General features: G+C 33.7%; 1 protein-coding gene across 7 annotated transcripts in view; it reads left to right on the top strand.

Moving 5' to 3' along the window:
• Positions 1-14,150, top strand: part of LOC124422942 (serine-rich adhesin for platelets) — a 46,826-nt gene that overhangs the window by 7,310 nt on the left and 25,366 nt on the right. For all 7 annotated transcript variants that reach the window (XM_046960082.1, XM_046960081.1, XM_046960080.1 and 4 more), the window contains exons 7-8: positions 11,435-11,641; positions 13,166-13,558. In XM_046960082.1, coding sequence (XP_046816038.1) covers positions 11,435-11,641; positions 13,166-13,558 — 600 coding nt within the window. The remainder of the gene's footprint in view (positions 1-11,434; positions 11,642-13,165; positions 13,559-14,150) is intronic.

Raw genomic sequence — 14,150 nt, 5'->3', positions numbered from 1 at the left:
GAAAAGAAACCAACAAGGGTTTTCATTGTCGTCAGTTTGCATACTTGAATCGTCATCGTTGTCGTTGTTGTCTCTCTTCGTGTCCTTTTACGAGGAAATTACACGCTCTACTTAACAGCCGTTTTGCCTGATAGTAGTTGAGTTTCGCAGTTGGATCCAACTGCCTGGCCGCAGATGCTCTCGTAAAGAGGTCAATAATTTCGACTTCGTGGATGGTAAGTTCGTTCGTTCGAGTGACGAGCGGTGGTGCGACTCCAAAAATACTTTTCTGTGCTTCGCAAGCAGCAGCAGAGAACGTTTCTGCTGTCCGTTCGCTTCGTACGTTCCTCTCGCTTTTATGTACTCACATATGTATGTATATATGTATGTATGTATGTATGTATGATGTATGTATGATGTATGATGTATGTATGTATGATGTATGTATGTATAAGTATGTATGTATGTATGTGTGTATCTATATACATATATGCGTATGTATGTATGCATTTATGTCCTGTATATATGTGCTACTTTGACAAGATTTCGAGCCGGAAGTGTTCCACGTGTGTCGTGAAAATGTCGAAACGTTGGCACGATTCCTTTCGATATTTCTTATGTATGTATACGTATGTATATGTACCTGTTTCATGTAGGTTAGGCCACCTACTCGCTAAGCTTTTATCTCATCGCGAATCTTCATCGTTCATTATGTAATTCTTTAAATGAAATAATAAATTATATTATTGAAAATCCAATCCGTTAATTGTTCCACATTGAATAATTCTTTTTGTTCGATCAAAAGTGAACGAACTTTTGTATCTATTTGTTGTTTTCTTTTTTTTTTCGTTTTGTTTTGTTTTGTTTTCTTTTTGTTTTTTTACGTATTCACTATAATAAATTTTCCTAATCTTGTGTGGGATCTGCACAAATCCAGAAAGCTCTAAATATAAAACTCGTTAGAGGGTAGAAAAGCTAGGAAAGATTATCATCGTTCTCACCAATGAATTTATTAAATGAATTAGATAAAGATATCGAAATATCGAATGTTTATTTGATATTATGAAAGAAAATTTTTTTTTTTCAAACGTTTCAGATTAATCGGATTTCGCTTATGTGAGCCAATGAATCTTATGACAATTTAGGTCGTATACGACGAATGAACGTGATTTCTGGTTGATAAAGTAACGGTGCGAATGCACTCAATTCGAGACGCGCTCATTTTCGAGTTTCATTTACTTCTTCTTTATAGGATCTTTCTTTTTCTTTTTCTTTTTTTCTTTTTTTTGCTCGATTATATACATATGTTCATACGTACGTACATGCATGCATATATATATACATACATACATATATATATATATGTGTATGTAAAGAAAAAGCATTACATATAAATATATCGAAAACGCATACGTTTGCGTACGGAAAATACGAGGATGCATAACTGTAACGGTCTACTTTATCCTTCGCTCTTTGCTTTGATTCAATTTCTCTGTGCTGGAGCCATTACTTAGAGAGAGAGAGAAGAGAGAGAGAGAGAGAGAGAGAGAGAGAGAGAATTTATGGAAGGATCAGAGCGTGATCATTTATTTAGCACTTTCACTATATCACGTAGCGGCAACATCTATAAATAAGAAAAAGATTTCGTTTCCACGTTCCACCTTCAACATTTCAAGGCTCAACGTGACGCTCTCTGAGGAGTAGAGAAATCTATTATGCAAACGCTTGGTAATTAGAAAATGTATGATACTACTAAAGAAAATGACGCATCGTTAGTACGATGAGTATATACTTGTTTCTTTTCTTTTTTTTTTTTTTCTTTTTATTCTTTTTATTCCTTTTAATAATAACATGATGTGAGTGAACGTATAGACGACGTGAACATTGCCTGATCCACGTATAGTATTTCCATCGGAGGATGAGCACATTGAACCGCTGGAATGTATTCGAGAGACTCGTGTGTATATAGTAGATACTTGTATGCGTGTATATATGATGCGTGAGAAAGAGAAAGAAAGAGAAAGAGCAAGAACAAGAGAAAGAGAGAGAGACGTATTAGTAGCATCTAACGAATCACCTGTCGCAGTCGTATTACCTGTCAAACGACTTTGACTAGTTATAACAGATTATAAGTCATGACTACTTCACGTTATATGTACTATTGCTTTGCTTTCGATAGCAATTAAAATGTAAACGTCGAGTCATGCAACGATGTCCCTTTCGTTTCCGTTGAAATCGTTCGTTCGTTCGTTCATTCGAAATTTGAGTATTAAAAAATACGAGAAAATCTTTTTAATCCATATGATCGATATAATTGATTTTATTCTTGATACTAACAAAGCAAGAGCTTTATTAATTATCTTGACTATTTCTCTAGGAACGCGGAGGTTGTTCCTTTCTCCGGAGGTTATGCCACCTTAGGTGTGGTTCACACCATTTCCTATCGTTGTCGTTGAGTTTAATTCACCGAGTGAAAATGGAACAGCGAAGAGAATTAGAATTAGAGATGGCTTATCGAGATATCGAATTAATTATACGATTGGCTATCAATATGGCAGACTAAAAATTCGTGATATTTGTTAAATTCATTTATCGTTATATCAAATATAGCGAGATTTAGTATCAAAAAAAATATAACAATAAGAGAGCCGTATCCTTGTTAAAAAAAATAAAAAAATAAAGAAAAATATAATAAAAGAAATAAAAAGAAAAGAAAGGAAAAAAAATAAACTGTCGAGGATACATATTAGATAGACACTTTTGATAATACATATCGTATTATCGAACAATAAATGTGTCAACGTGTCCCTATGAACGGTCATAATATTTAAATCGATAATCATTTTCTTTGCGATCGTTATACTCTCTCGTAGATAAGCATAACCGGCTTCGTGATTTAACCCATGTACACCACACGTCTGTAGACACATCGTCATCATATTCGTCGTAGTCAAAGTCCTCGCCATCGCTGCCGTCGTCGTTGTCGACGTCGTCACCACTAGAATCGTCCGATTTCTCATCGCTTGTAATCTACCCGGTACCGATCATGATTCAACAACGATCGTAACTCAATCCAGTAGTATCTACACACGAACTTTCCGCACCGAAGTCGTAATTCTATAACAATATGTATTTCATAGGACACGTATTAGGTAATCCATCTGCATTTCGCAAAAGCCGCAATTCAATTTGTTCGAGTTATACAAGAGACATAGGCAAATATAAATACTCATATAATATATAAACATGTGTGTATATAGAGAAAAAGGATTTCTTATTAGAGAAAGGTGTAAGTATGAATGAGAAAAGTAGTTTCAATGTAGAAATCAACGGTCTTATCGCGTATTACTACCGTGAAAGTCAATTACATACTACTCAAATAGATCGAATGATATAAAGTGATTAAGAGGAAAGGACAAAGGAAGGATAAGACCGAAACTATTTTAGAAATGTAAGTTTCACAGACGTTGACTGCGACGTGATTACGAAGGTATGTAATGGAAACCAGTAATGTTGTGATTGCATCATTGGACTACGTTGCATTCTAAGTGAAAGGGAATAAGAGAATTTTTGTTAATCATTATCATTATCACCTCGTGTCTACAATGATGATCATAGTGAGTGACTACGTTAAATAGGAATTAAATCTCGGAGATCATTCTCGTCGTCTAAAGAAATATGATTCTTTGGAATCTTAGGAACGATAACGCCATCATTGTTATTCGAAGGATTTGCTTTTCCGTTTGAGTTCGCTCTCGATAAAGTCAAAGTATGCATGCGTCACTTTCTTAAAGTACCGGAAACGTTAAAAGAGTTATTCCGAACTACGGGGATGACGTGTATTCGTATTTTTTTTCTTTCTTTTTTCTTTTCTCTCTCTCTTTCTTTCTTTTATAGTGTAAGAGTTAACATTTCCATCGATGGAAAAGTTGAAGGAAACCTTAAGAGAGATCAACTCATCTCACGCTCGACTTTAACGCGACAACGTTCTTCGGGGCTTCGTTTACTTTGAAGAAATCCAGTCGAGCGTCATAATGAATTATTAATAAAAAATCTCCGGCAATGACCCTCGACGAAGGATAAAATTACAATCGTCGTGTTTGAAGTATGCAATCGATGATTAATAACTATTATCGATGTTTCAATTTCTCCGGATAAATTACGTTATAATAAACGTTGATTATTTTGAATTAATTACACGCGGACTGTTTTACATTCTCAGCTTCGTTACCAGGAACATGGTGAACACGTGTCTTCTTGATTTTAGGAAAGGATACATAAATCAAAGGACTGATGACGTACGTGCGAAAAAAACGACACGAAGAAGCGCAAACTTTTGCAGTCTTCTGTATTTTCATGTTTCGTGGTTTCTCCTTTCTTATTCGTCTTCTTCTTCTTTAAGAAGATGTAAAAACTGTACCGTTAATGGCCTCAGAGAATAATAATAAAAAGAAGAGGAAGCTCGGTTTACCATTGGCTCGTGCTCGAAACGAATCTAGAACTTGTTAACCGACAGGAGCGTGGATGTTCAAGGAAAGGGTCGTGATGAGTTAAGGAGAAGCAATATATTTTTTTTCCTTCTTTTTATTTTTTATTTATTTATTTATTTTTCTTTTGTTCTTAATTTTTTTTCTTGTAATTATTATTATTTTTGTTTTCTTTCTTCGAACTATGTCAAAATGCAAGTTCGAAAATTCCGCCTCGCACGTGTCACGACGATGTCGATATCGGCGTCGATAATGGCTCCGTTACGGTTTATATAGGAGAAAAGAGAAAATTTAAGATCGATCAGCCGGGTTAGATAGAGAAAGAACAGTCGTGGTAAATTGTAGTGTTGTGAACTGATCCGAGCACGATCTGTTCCTCGAAACGATATAAGAGTTTCTGTCGGTTGATCGTCGTCGTCGTTGTCGTTGCGTTGTCGTTGTCGTTGTCGTTGTCGTTGTCGTTGTCGTTGTCGTTGTCGTTGTCGTTGTCGTTGTCGTTGTCGTTGTCGTTGTCGTTGTCGTTGTATTCTTAAAATCGCTTTGAGGGATAAAACCACGCCCACGATTATCGACCTACTGTTTTCGATCTGTTTAGAATAGAAAGAGTTATAAGACAAAGAAGAAAGCAAAAATATTGTATCCAGCTTGGTACATACTGTCTAACCGTAATTTCTTTCTTTCTTTCTTTTCTTTCTTTTGCTTTTGTTTCTTTTTTTTTATTATTTGTTCTTATCCATGAGTTTCTTACCGTTATGCTACTTTCGATCGATTATCGACGTCTCACTGTGAAAATAGTTGCCACCTCTCTTAGAAGAAAAATACCTTTCATTTTATTATATTTTTATAGACATATATGTTCGTGTTAAAGCTTATGGTTAAGGTATAAAGACAGTATTCAATCATATTTTTAATTATAATTTATTTTCTTTATTTTCTTTATACTTTTGAACGAGATAATTTCTTTTCTAAAAAGTGAACAGTGTTTTAAATTCGTAAGTTTATCGATATGAAAAGAGGAAAGAGAGAGGGAGAGAGAAAAGAAAAAAGCTATTATTGTTTTATGAAGCATTACAAAAATCATTATTAGTTCTGCAATGATACAATATATATATATATATATATATATATATATATATATATATATATATATATATATATATATAAGATAAGCTTTATACACATTCTTTATCAAGTACTTGAATAGAACATAAATATCTATATACATTTTGTATCTATCGATATTTTCTTTCGTTGTTACAATTAATCAATAATTTCTTTTTAATTCTTTAACTACATACATTACTTCGTAAAGAAAAGTAATAATTCCTTTATATGTATATAATAACAAAATTACAGTATTTGGTTTAGTTGAAAAAAAAATTATTCTATTTTAAAAGTTATGTTATCCACGTTAATCTAAGAATATTTTTAGACATGAATACTTCAAAAAAGATAACATTGAATTCGCTCGAATGTTTTGAATCATTTCTTTCTATCTTAATTTTCGATCTTAATTTGTCAATATAACCGTGTAGATATAATTCAAGTGAATATAATAGAATTATAAAAGTAGAAATTGCTACATATACACGCCATCGAGAGTTCCGAGTATTGACCCTTTGTAAAGGTGAAGGGTGCGAGAACGGTAATTTCTACTGATTACAAAATTGCAAGCGATAAGCAACGAGCTGAAAGTGTTCGGATTGATGAAGAAAGCAAAAAGGATCGATGCTACAGCGTATAGAAAATAAATGTTTACTCCTCCCTCTCTCTTTCTCTCTCCCTCTCTCTCTATTTCTTTTTCTTTCTTTTTCTTTCTTTCTTTCTTTTATGAGGCTATCAGTGGGAACCGGAAACATGTGCTGTTGACTTCGAACGAAAGTTTCATTCCCAACGGGAAATGGATCGATAAATGAATGAGAAAACGCGCCAACTCGTCGTTGAGTGTAGACTATGACTGTGGTCTGCCATTTGTTAGCATCTGTTCGAGCTTATCGTGAAAGTATATCGCCGATGCGATAAGCTTCGATCGCTACGTCGTTCCTTTAATCGGCTTCTCAACGATGCTCAAGGCGCATGCATGAGTAAACTCCCATGTGTGTATGTGTGTGTGTGTCTGATTTGTATAAATATATAAATGTATATATGTGTATATATAAACATAGATACATGCGTATATATATATGTGCCACGTATAAGTGTGTATGTTATATGCGAGGGCAGGACGTACTCGTTCGCTCCTCCGACTTTCATGGGAAAGTCGAGCATCGTATAATATATTATGGTATCTTGCGAATAGCGTGTGCTTAAAAAAGGAGAAATAAAAAAAGAGTGAAATCAGGCGCGTTCGATAGGAAAAATCGATATACGATATATATATATATATATATATATATATATATATATATACACATACACATCGATTCACTTCATATATATGTTCTCAACCGTGTGATCATCCTTCAAAGGATCCTTCTCTCGTTTACTATTTCACGAGAGAAAGGTAATTGCATTGTGCAAGAATTGTACCATGGGTTATCAGGGAAGGCTATTTTATTGCGTAAGAATTGGTATTTGGGAAGACGACTGTACTAAGATGCAGATGCATCTTCGTATACAATCGCCTTCCAAAAAGTCTGCGAAGTATATTTTTTTTCTTTCTTTATTTTATTTCTCATTTTTTCTTTCTTCTTTAGTTACGAACCTTAGTTTCTCTGCGTATTCTTAAGAAACGATATCGTGTATCGTTTAAAGTTCTAAATCTTCTGGCGACGATCGAAAAGCGACAAGGATCGATCTCCGTTCGAGCGACAAATAGAACAATCGCGTGTAATCGCACGCAATCCGTAAGAGAAAGTGGGCTAATGCGGATTGGAGAATAATATTCGACGCCTTTGTTTCTCGTTAATCTCTCGTTTATATCTCTACCTACATTTATATACATATATAAATATATGTATGTGTGTATTTGTGTGTATAGGAGAACGAAGCAAGAGTTAAGAGTGCACATGCGAAATACTTAACTTACTTCGCGGAAGTAGTAAAGGATTTGAACATTTCTTTTGCGAATACACGCACGGTTTATCCATGCGTTTAACCTTTTGCGTGCACGTTATCCTATCGTTTCTTATTATATTATGCTATAAGATAATTCGACGAACGAAACGGTAGAGGGGTGTGTAATTCCATGCAACTCTTATCTAATCCGATTATTATTTTAACGAAACTCTTCGTGGATGGATAAGACAGGAAGGAACATAACAACACAAAAAGGAAAGAAAAAGAAAAAAAGAATTAAAATAAAATAAAATAAAATAAAATTCGTTTCACACGTGTTGCAGGAGATTCGTGTGAGCTTTAACTATTCAATTCACTTGCGGAGTTAGTTTTATTTGGCATTTTGTGTTGTAACGATGGAAAATTTCAATGGAACCACGTGGGTTAGTTTCGAACATCGGTAACTTGAGTCCTCTCGATGATGGATGGGCCGTTAGGAATAAAGGGCCGTTTGTTCCTTTGAGAGAGAGAGAGTGGGGGGAGGGAAGGAGAGAGAGAGAGAGAGAGAGAGAGAGAGAGAGAGAGAGAGAGAGAGAGAGAGAGAGAGAGATAGCGGTAGAAACGAGCAACGTAGAAATTAAAGTGCTTTAACGGCTGAATTAGACCTTATGCGATGGCGAGGTCGTTGCCATCGTAGCAACGGGCCAACGTTCTCGGTTATGTTGTCTCGTTACGCGACGTTGTTGTCTAAAAAGGATGAGTCATAATTTCGATTTATCCTCAATATACCTGTATCCAGAAACCACATATTGCTTAAGCTCTTCGAACGTTCTTATTAAAGATTAATTAATAAACAATTAATTTCTATAACATGTCGGTTTCCCTGATATATATGTGCGTGTCTCTGTGTTTAACGCATCAATCAACAAATGCTTTGGTAAATCTACTGTAAGCAAAGATGGATGTACATTTCTTGATCAGAGAAAAAGAGGAATATGAAATAGTCAGAACGTTAACAGCAGGTATCGCGCGTTGCTAGACTAAGCCAGGAAAATGATAATTTCGCTTAATCGTACTTCCTCCTTGAAAGATCGCCTCCAGTTGAATACCGTATTTCAGAAAGCGGCTAATGCTGCCTACCTCACTCTCGGGCTTGTGTGTAGTCACCAGAGAAAAAGTATCGGCACGGCCCACATTAATTCTATGAGAGAAGATGGACGAAGCGAATGGCGTGTAGTGGTTAAGTCGTTCTATAATTTTACTCGATACTTTATCGAAAGTAAAGAGAGAAAATAAAGAAAGTAAAGAGGGGAAGAAAGTATAGAAATCGAAGAAAGAAAACGTCTAAGTTTACATGAAAAATCTTGTAAAATTGAGATTAATATTTTGTTAGATTAACACAATAGAATAGCTTCAATAGGGTAAAAATAATACAATTAATGGAGAGATTTAACGGAAAACGCTGATGATAATATCAGCTATTGAAACTGTTTTGAATTAACTAACGTGAAAACTTATGTCACTTTTGCTAGTGATGTCTTTTATGTGAACTATGGGCTTCATCATCAGAGGCATCATGATAGAAATCTCTTGTTAGTTGTAAATGATGGCAAATGAAGTATATCCTTTTGTTATTGTTATCATTGAGAAATTTCTTACTTATTATTATTATTTTTCTTCATTACAAAAAGCATTGTTGGACAACTATTTTGAAATAACATATTAACAAAATTGAATTTCTAAACCATTGTCTGAGAATTTTATTTCTGTATGTTTTGGGGATTTGGATGAAAATCTATCGGTTCTAAGATACATGATATTAATCATAATTTATATATAATCATAATTTAAATCATAATTTAGGAAACGATAAAGATGAATCAAAATCAATATTTTGAAACATTGTATCTAATTTTATTTGTATTAATTGTTTTTCTATCATTTTTATTTTTTACTGCAGATAAGTTCTCAAGTTACATTTAACAAATTTTATGAAAATATATATATTATTATACATTGTGTAGTTATAGACTATTTCAATAGTCTATAACCATAAAAAAATAATAACAGTAATATTTAAATTCGATTAGTATGATCTTAATTAAGTTCTCTTACAAATACTCTCTTGTCCACAAATAGTTCTTTTTTTTTTTAATTTTTAAGTATTAACTATTCGAACAAATTTGAGCTTTTTTATTAAAAAGAAATTAAAAATATAATTTGTTATCGTTTTGCGATTTTGAGGTATGGAATGTATAGAAAAAGAGTTAGTGCATAATAGATATGTATTTCAAACGTCGCGGATGCTCGATATAATCCTGAGAATAAAAAAAAATCGTGGAAATTTTCTTAACAATGCCCGCTACTGTGACATTTATCTTACAAATTTAGTACTTGATTGAACATATTGACCATGTTTGAAAAATGACGTAACAAACTTTTCGAGAGTTATTTTAAAATGAAAAGTAATCATTCTATAACATAAAAATTCGTACGATGTTATATTGCGAATGTGTTATATGAGAAAAAATATCATTTGATGAATATCAAAAATACATGCATACAAAATTTGGTATTTCGTTTAAAAAGAATTATAAAAAAGACTAATATTTCAAAGATTTTTAATAATTTAAAAAAATGTTTGCTTTAATAAAAATCTTATTTTACTATGTAACATTTCATAATAATAATAAATCTAAATAAATAATACGAAAATAATAATAAAAGTAAAATGATATTTAATAATGATACTAAAAAATTTCGAACAAAAATTCACAAACATAAATTATTAAGTTTATTAATTTTTATTTTCAGTTAAAAAATGTCTTATTTATATGTATACTATTTAAAATAATTATATAAGTGCTCCCACAATTTTCATATCTTGCTATTTGAAAAGTATGTTTGTAAATTGAAAATTATACAATAGAGATTTACTTGTACAAAGATTGACAGAAGATATTTTACCTATTAGAAGGTATTCTAAGACAGATTCTCAATATGGTCTTGACTGTGCTAAAACTTGTCGTAAATCCTCTTATTACAAGGTTCAAACCGTCATTCTTGTCGTGGACATATTCTTTATTTCAAATGGTTATTCCTTCTTAAGTAGCATGACGTTGGGTCATTGGCCATATATTTGTATACATAAGTTAATGCCAGTGAAGTATTGAGCTTTTCACCATTACTACGAGACATAACATTCGTGATTCTTAAAATAACGATTCTAGCGTATCGCAACTTCAAACTATCGCCTAACATAAACAACGTTGATAGATTTAAGATTATCGGAAATGACTCAATACTCTTAAACTTAGCCATAGTTCTTGTTTATTGTATTAGTTTCGGAACGGACATACATTTGTCTTTTATAAAAAGCTCGATGTTAATAAACATTTGTATAAGAATAAAAATAGAAGGATAGATTTGATAATGGTCGATTGAAAATGTTAAGATATTTCTTTAAATATATTTGAAAAGAAATTTGAATTATTTTTAATTAAACAGATTGACAAAATATATGTATATGCATAATATTTTTTTTCATTTTGTTTAATATTATTTTATTAACGCGAGGAAATAATCATTTATAAAAAATATAGCTAAATCTAATTGATACTGCTTTTACATATTTAACTTTAATTAAAGACACTTTTCTTTTTCTTTTTTCTTTTTCTTTTTTATTTTTCTTTTTCTTTTTTCTTTTTATTTTTTATTTTTCTTTTTCTTTTTTCATCTCATTATTATTAAGTCACGTTACATCGAAATTGTACCGTGAGAAACGAAGACTTATTTTTACTACGTTGGGTATAATTTAAGAGTTAATGGTAATGAAGAAGAGGTCATATGTCAAGTAGTAGCTTTTTCAAGCCAATAGTATAATCGAAGATTTCGAAGACCTCTCTGGAAGATCTTTCGTTATCCCACGTTATCCTTACTCATTTCTGATCGTTCAATTGTTTTACTTTCAGATACTCCAACGAGACATAGAGGCACACGGGCGTATCATAAGCTCGGTCGTGAAGTTGAGCGAGAGAGTATTCAAGCAACGACAGCAACAGTCTGCCCAATCATTAAGAGTCGCGAGATCGCTCGAGCGTCGCTGGCATCTTCTCTTTTTACGTGCTCTCGAGTGGCAGTGTCATATCGAAACCCTTGCATCGCGAGCAAGTAATAAGGTAAGTAACAAAAAAGAAGAAAAAAAATTAAAATCATCGATCACTCTAATTTCTGTACCCAATCGATATTATCGTCCTCGATGATGACTAATAAGTTTCACTTTGATATATACAACATATATTCATGCAAGTTAGCCTAGCTTTTATCTCCACACGAAAGACACACAATAAATCATCGAAAACTTTCACGTGAGATCAGTCTATTCAACATCGAAGATGTCCTAAATTCGGACTTTTCATTGGCTGCCGTCGTTGTTTCTTTTCTCAAAGATAATTACCGTAATGATGAGAATACAGATGCAATGTGTAGTTGTTAGTTAACTACCTAAGAAAGTATGGCGAACTTCCTTCACGAATCGTATGTATAATCAAAACTGATACATTCGCTATGTTTAGTTAAGATTTTCTTTTGAAAAAAAAGATCGATCAAATCATCAAATGTCGTTATGTATGTACTTGTTGCCTGTGTCATTGTGAGAATATCGATGCGTGACTTTTCGAGCAGCAAACGGCTTTTGTTTCTTAGGAGGAGAGAGGATAAAGAAGCAGAGAGAGAAAGAAAGAGAGAGAGGCTTATGCAATGAGTTATCCTGTTCCACAGGATATAAAATTATAAAAATCTACTGCGTGTCTGCTTTACCTTTCGTACCTCGTCCTCGATTGGTCTCTACCTTGGAAAAAAGATCGGGTTTGTTCTCGAAGGTTTTTCAACCGGTCTCTAGAAAGAGAGAGAGAGAGAGAGAGAGAGAGAGAGAGAGAGACCGAGAAAGAACTAAGTAAAGATCGTCTTTAAAATTGTCTAAACTTAATGACGTTACGAGAGATAATTTTGATGAAGTACAAGTATAAATCTTTACAGATTTTGGGTTCGTAAATCTTAGAAAATAAATCTAGGTAAGAATTCTTTCAAACTAACAATAAAATGAAACATTGAAAGAGACCCCGTTATTCTCGCTAACTTAGCATGTCTTCTTTTAGTTCGACCTTTTTTCTTCTCTCTCTCTTTCTCTCTCTCTCTTTTTGTTTTTTTTATCGGTTCCCATTCCTCAACTGTTCTACCTCGGTAATGCAAGATTTCGATGTGAATGTTGTTTTAGGTAACTCGTTGAAAAACATCGAATGATCGTGTCGCTACCGTTTCCATAGTGATGATTATCAGAACGATAAAGTCGATTCGATAATTCCTGAACGCATGTTAACGTTGGGGTGTTTAGTTTCAAATTCAGAATAACGCGCGTGAATATACATAAGTACAGGATACATAATATTGGAAATACGTATAAAAAAAATTCGAACTTTCTGAAAGGAAAGGAAAGATTTGTCCTGATAAATCCGTGGATCATGACTGATATCTTAAAACACTTTCTTCTTCGTTATCGATTAGCCAATTCCATTGGATCAATTGAAATCGGACACCTTATATACGTCTAGAATACGGGTCTACATATGTGAATATATATATATATACATACACATATGTGTATGTGTATGTATATGTATACGTATACGTATACTTTATTTCAGAGTGGCGTTTCTTGCCAATGCAGTAGCGAGAGCGACGAGGAGCCGGTCACGAAACAGCCTCGCTTGAGTTGTAGTAGACAATCTTGTGGTTCCGGAAGAGAATCTCCTGCCTCCGTTGGTATTACTCCGACTACAACGATCATTAACAGCACTACTACAACTGCAACTGCTACTACTACTACTACTATTACTACTACTACTACTACCACTACTACTACCACTACTACTACTACTACTAGTACTACTGCTAAATACGTTCGTACGAAGCAAACAAAGCATTTTAGATCTCGAGTAAGAAGAGATTCCGAGAGAACGAACAGTTCAAGAAACGAATTTTCGGATAGCGATGCTTCGTCCGAGATTCAATCTGTCGACGAAGGATCCTACTTTGAGGTTCGTATAATCGATTATATCGACTTCTTTTTTTTTCTTTTTCTTTTATTTAATTTTTGTTTTGTTTTCACCAATATTTTCCTCGATCCTGACTCTCATTTTATCTTGTGGTAATTATCATCGTATTCTTATCTATCACGGTTATAACCTCTTTTCGAGCTAGGCGCTCGAACGTTTCTGATTAACAGTACCTACCTTTGTAATTATGACGCTGGTTTTATTTCGAGCAGTAATTATCGGCAAGAGTTCGAATTAGTGGGTTCGGGTGGGGGAAGGCGAAAGGATTGAAGCAGAGAGAGGATAGAAAGGAGAGGGGGAAGTACTGGAGGAAGGAACTTTGGTGCGGGTATGAATATTTCTCAGTCACGGTGCAGTCGTCTACTTCGAGTTGCTTTCGACTATTTCACTTCTACTACCTACCCCCTTTCTACTTTTACTTTCCCCCATTGGGAGAATGATTTTCGAGAGCCTTGAGAAGCTCGCATTTCAGTGTAAGTGACGTTTCGACTAATCGCGGATAGTGCGTAGAATCCTCTCTCGAACTTCGATTTTCTTCGTCCCGTTGAACTCTCTTTTGAGTAGTTCACAAGTG

This window comes from Vespa crabro, chromosome 3, assembly GCF_910589235.1.
Source record: "Vespa crabro chromosome 3, iyVesCrab1.2, whole genome shotgun sequence".
Taxonomy (NCBI): Eukaryota; Metazoa; Arthropoda; class Insecta; order Hymenoptera; family Vespidae; genus Vespa; species Vespa crabro.
Note: the sequence above shows the minus strand (reverse complement) of the source record. Positions and strands in the feature narration are given on the sequence as shown.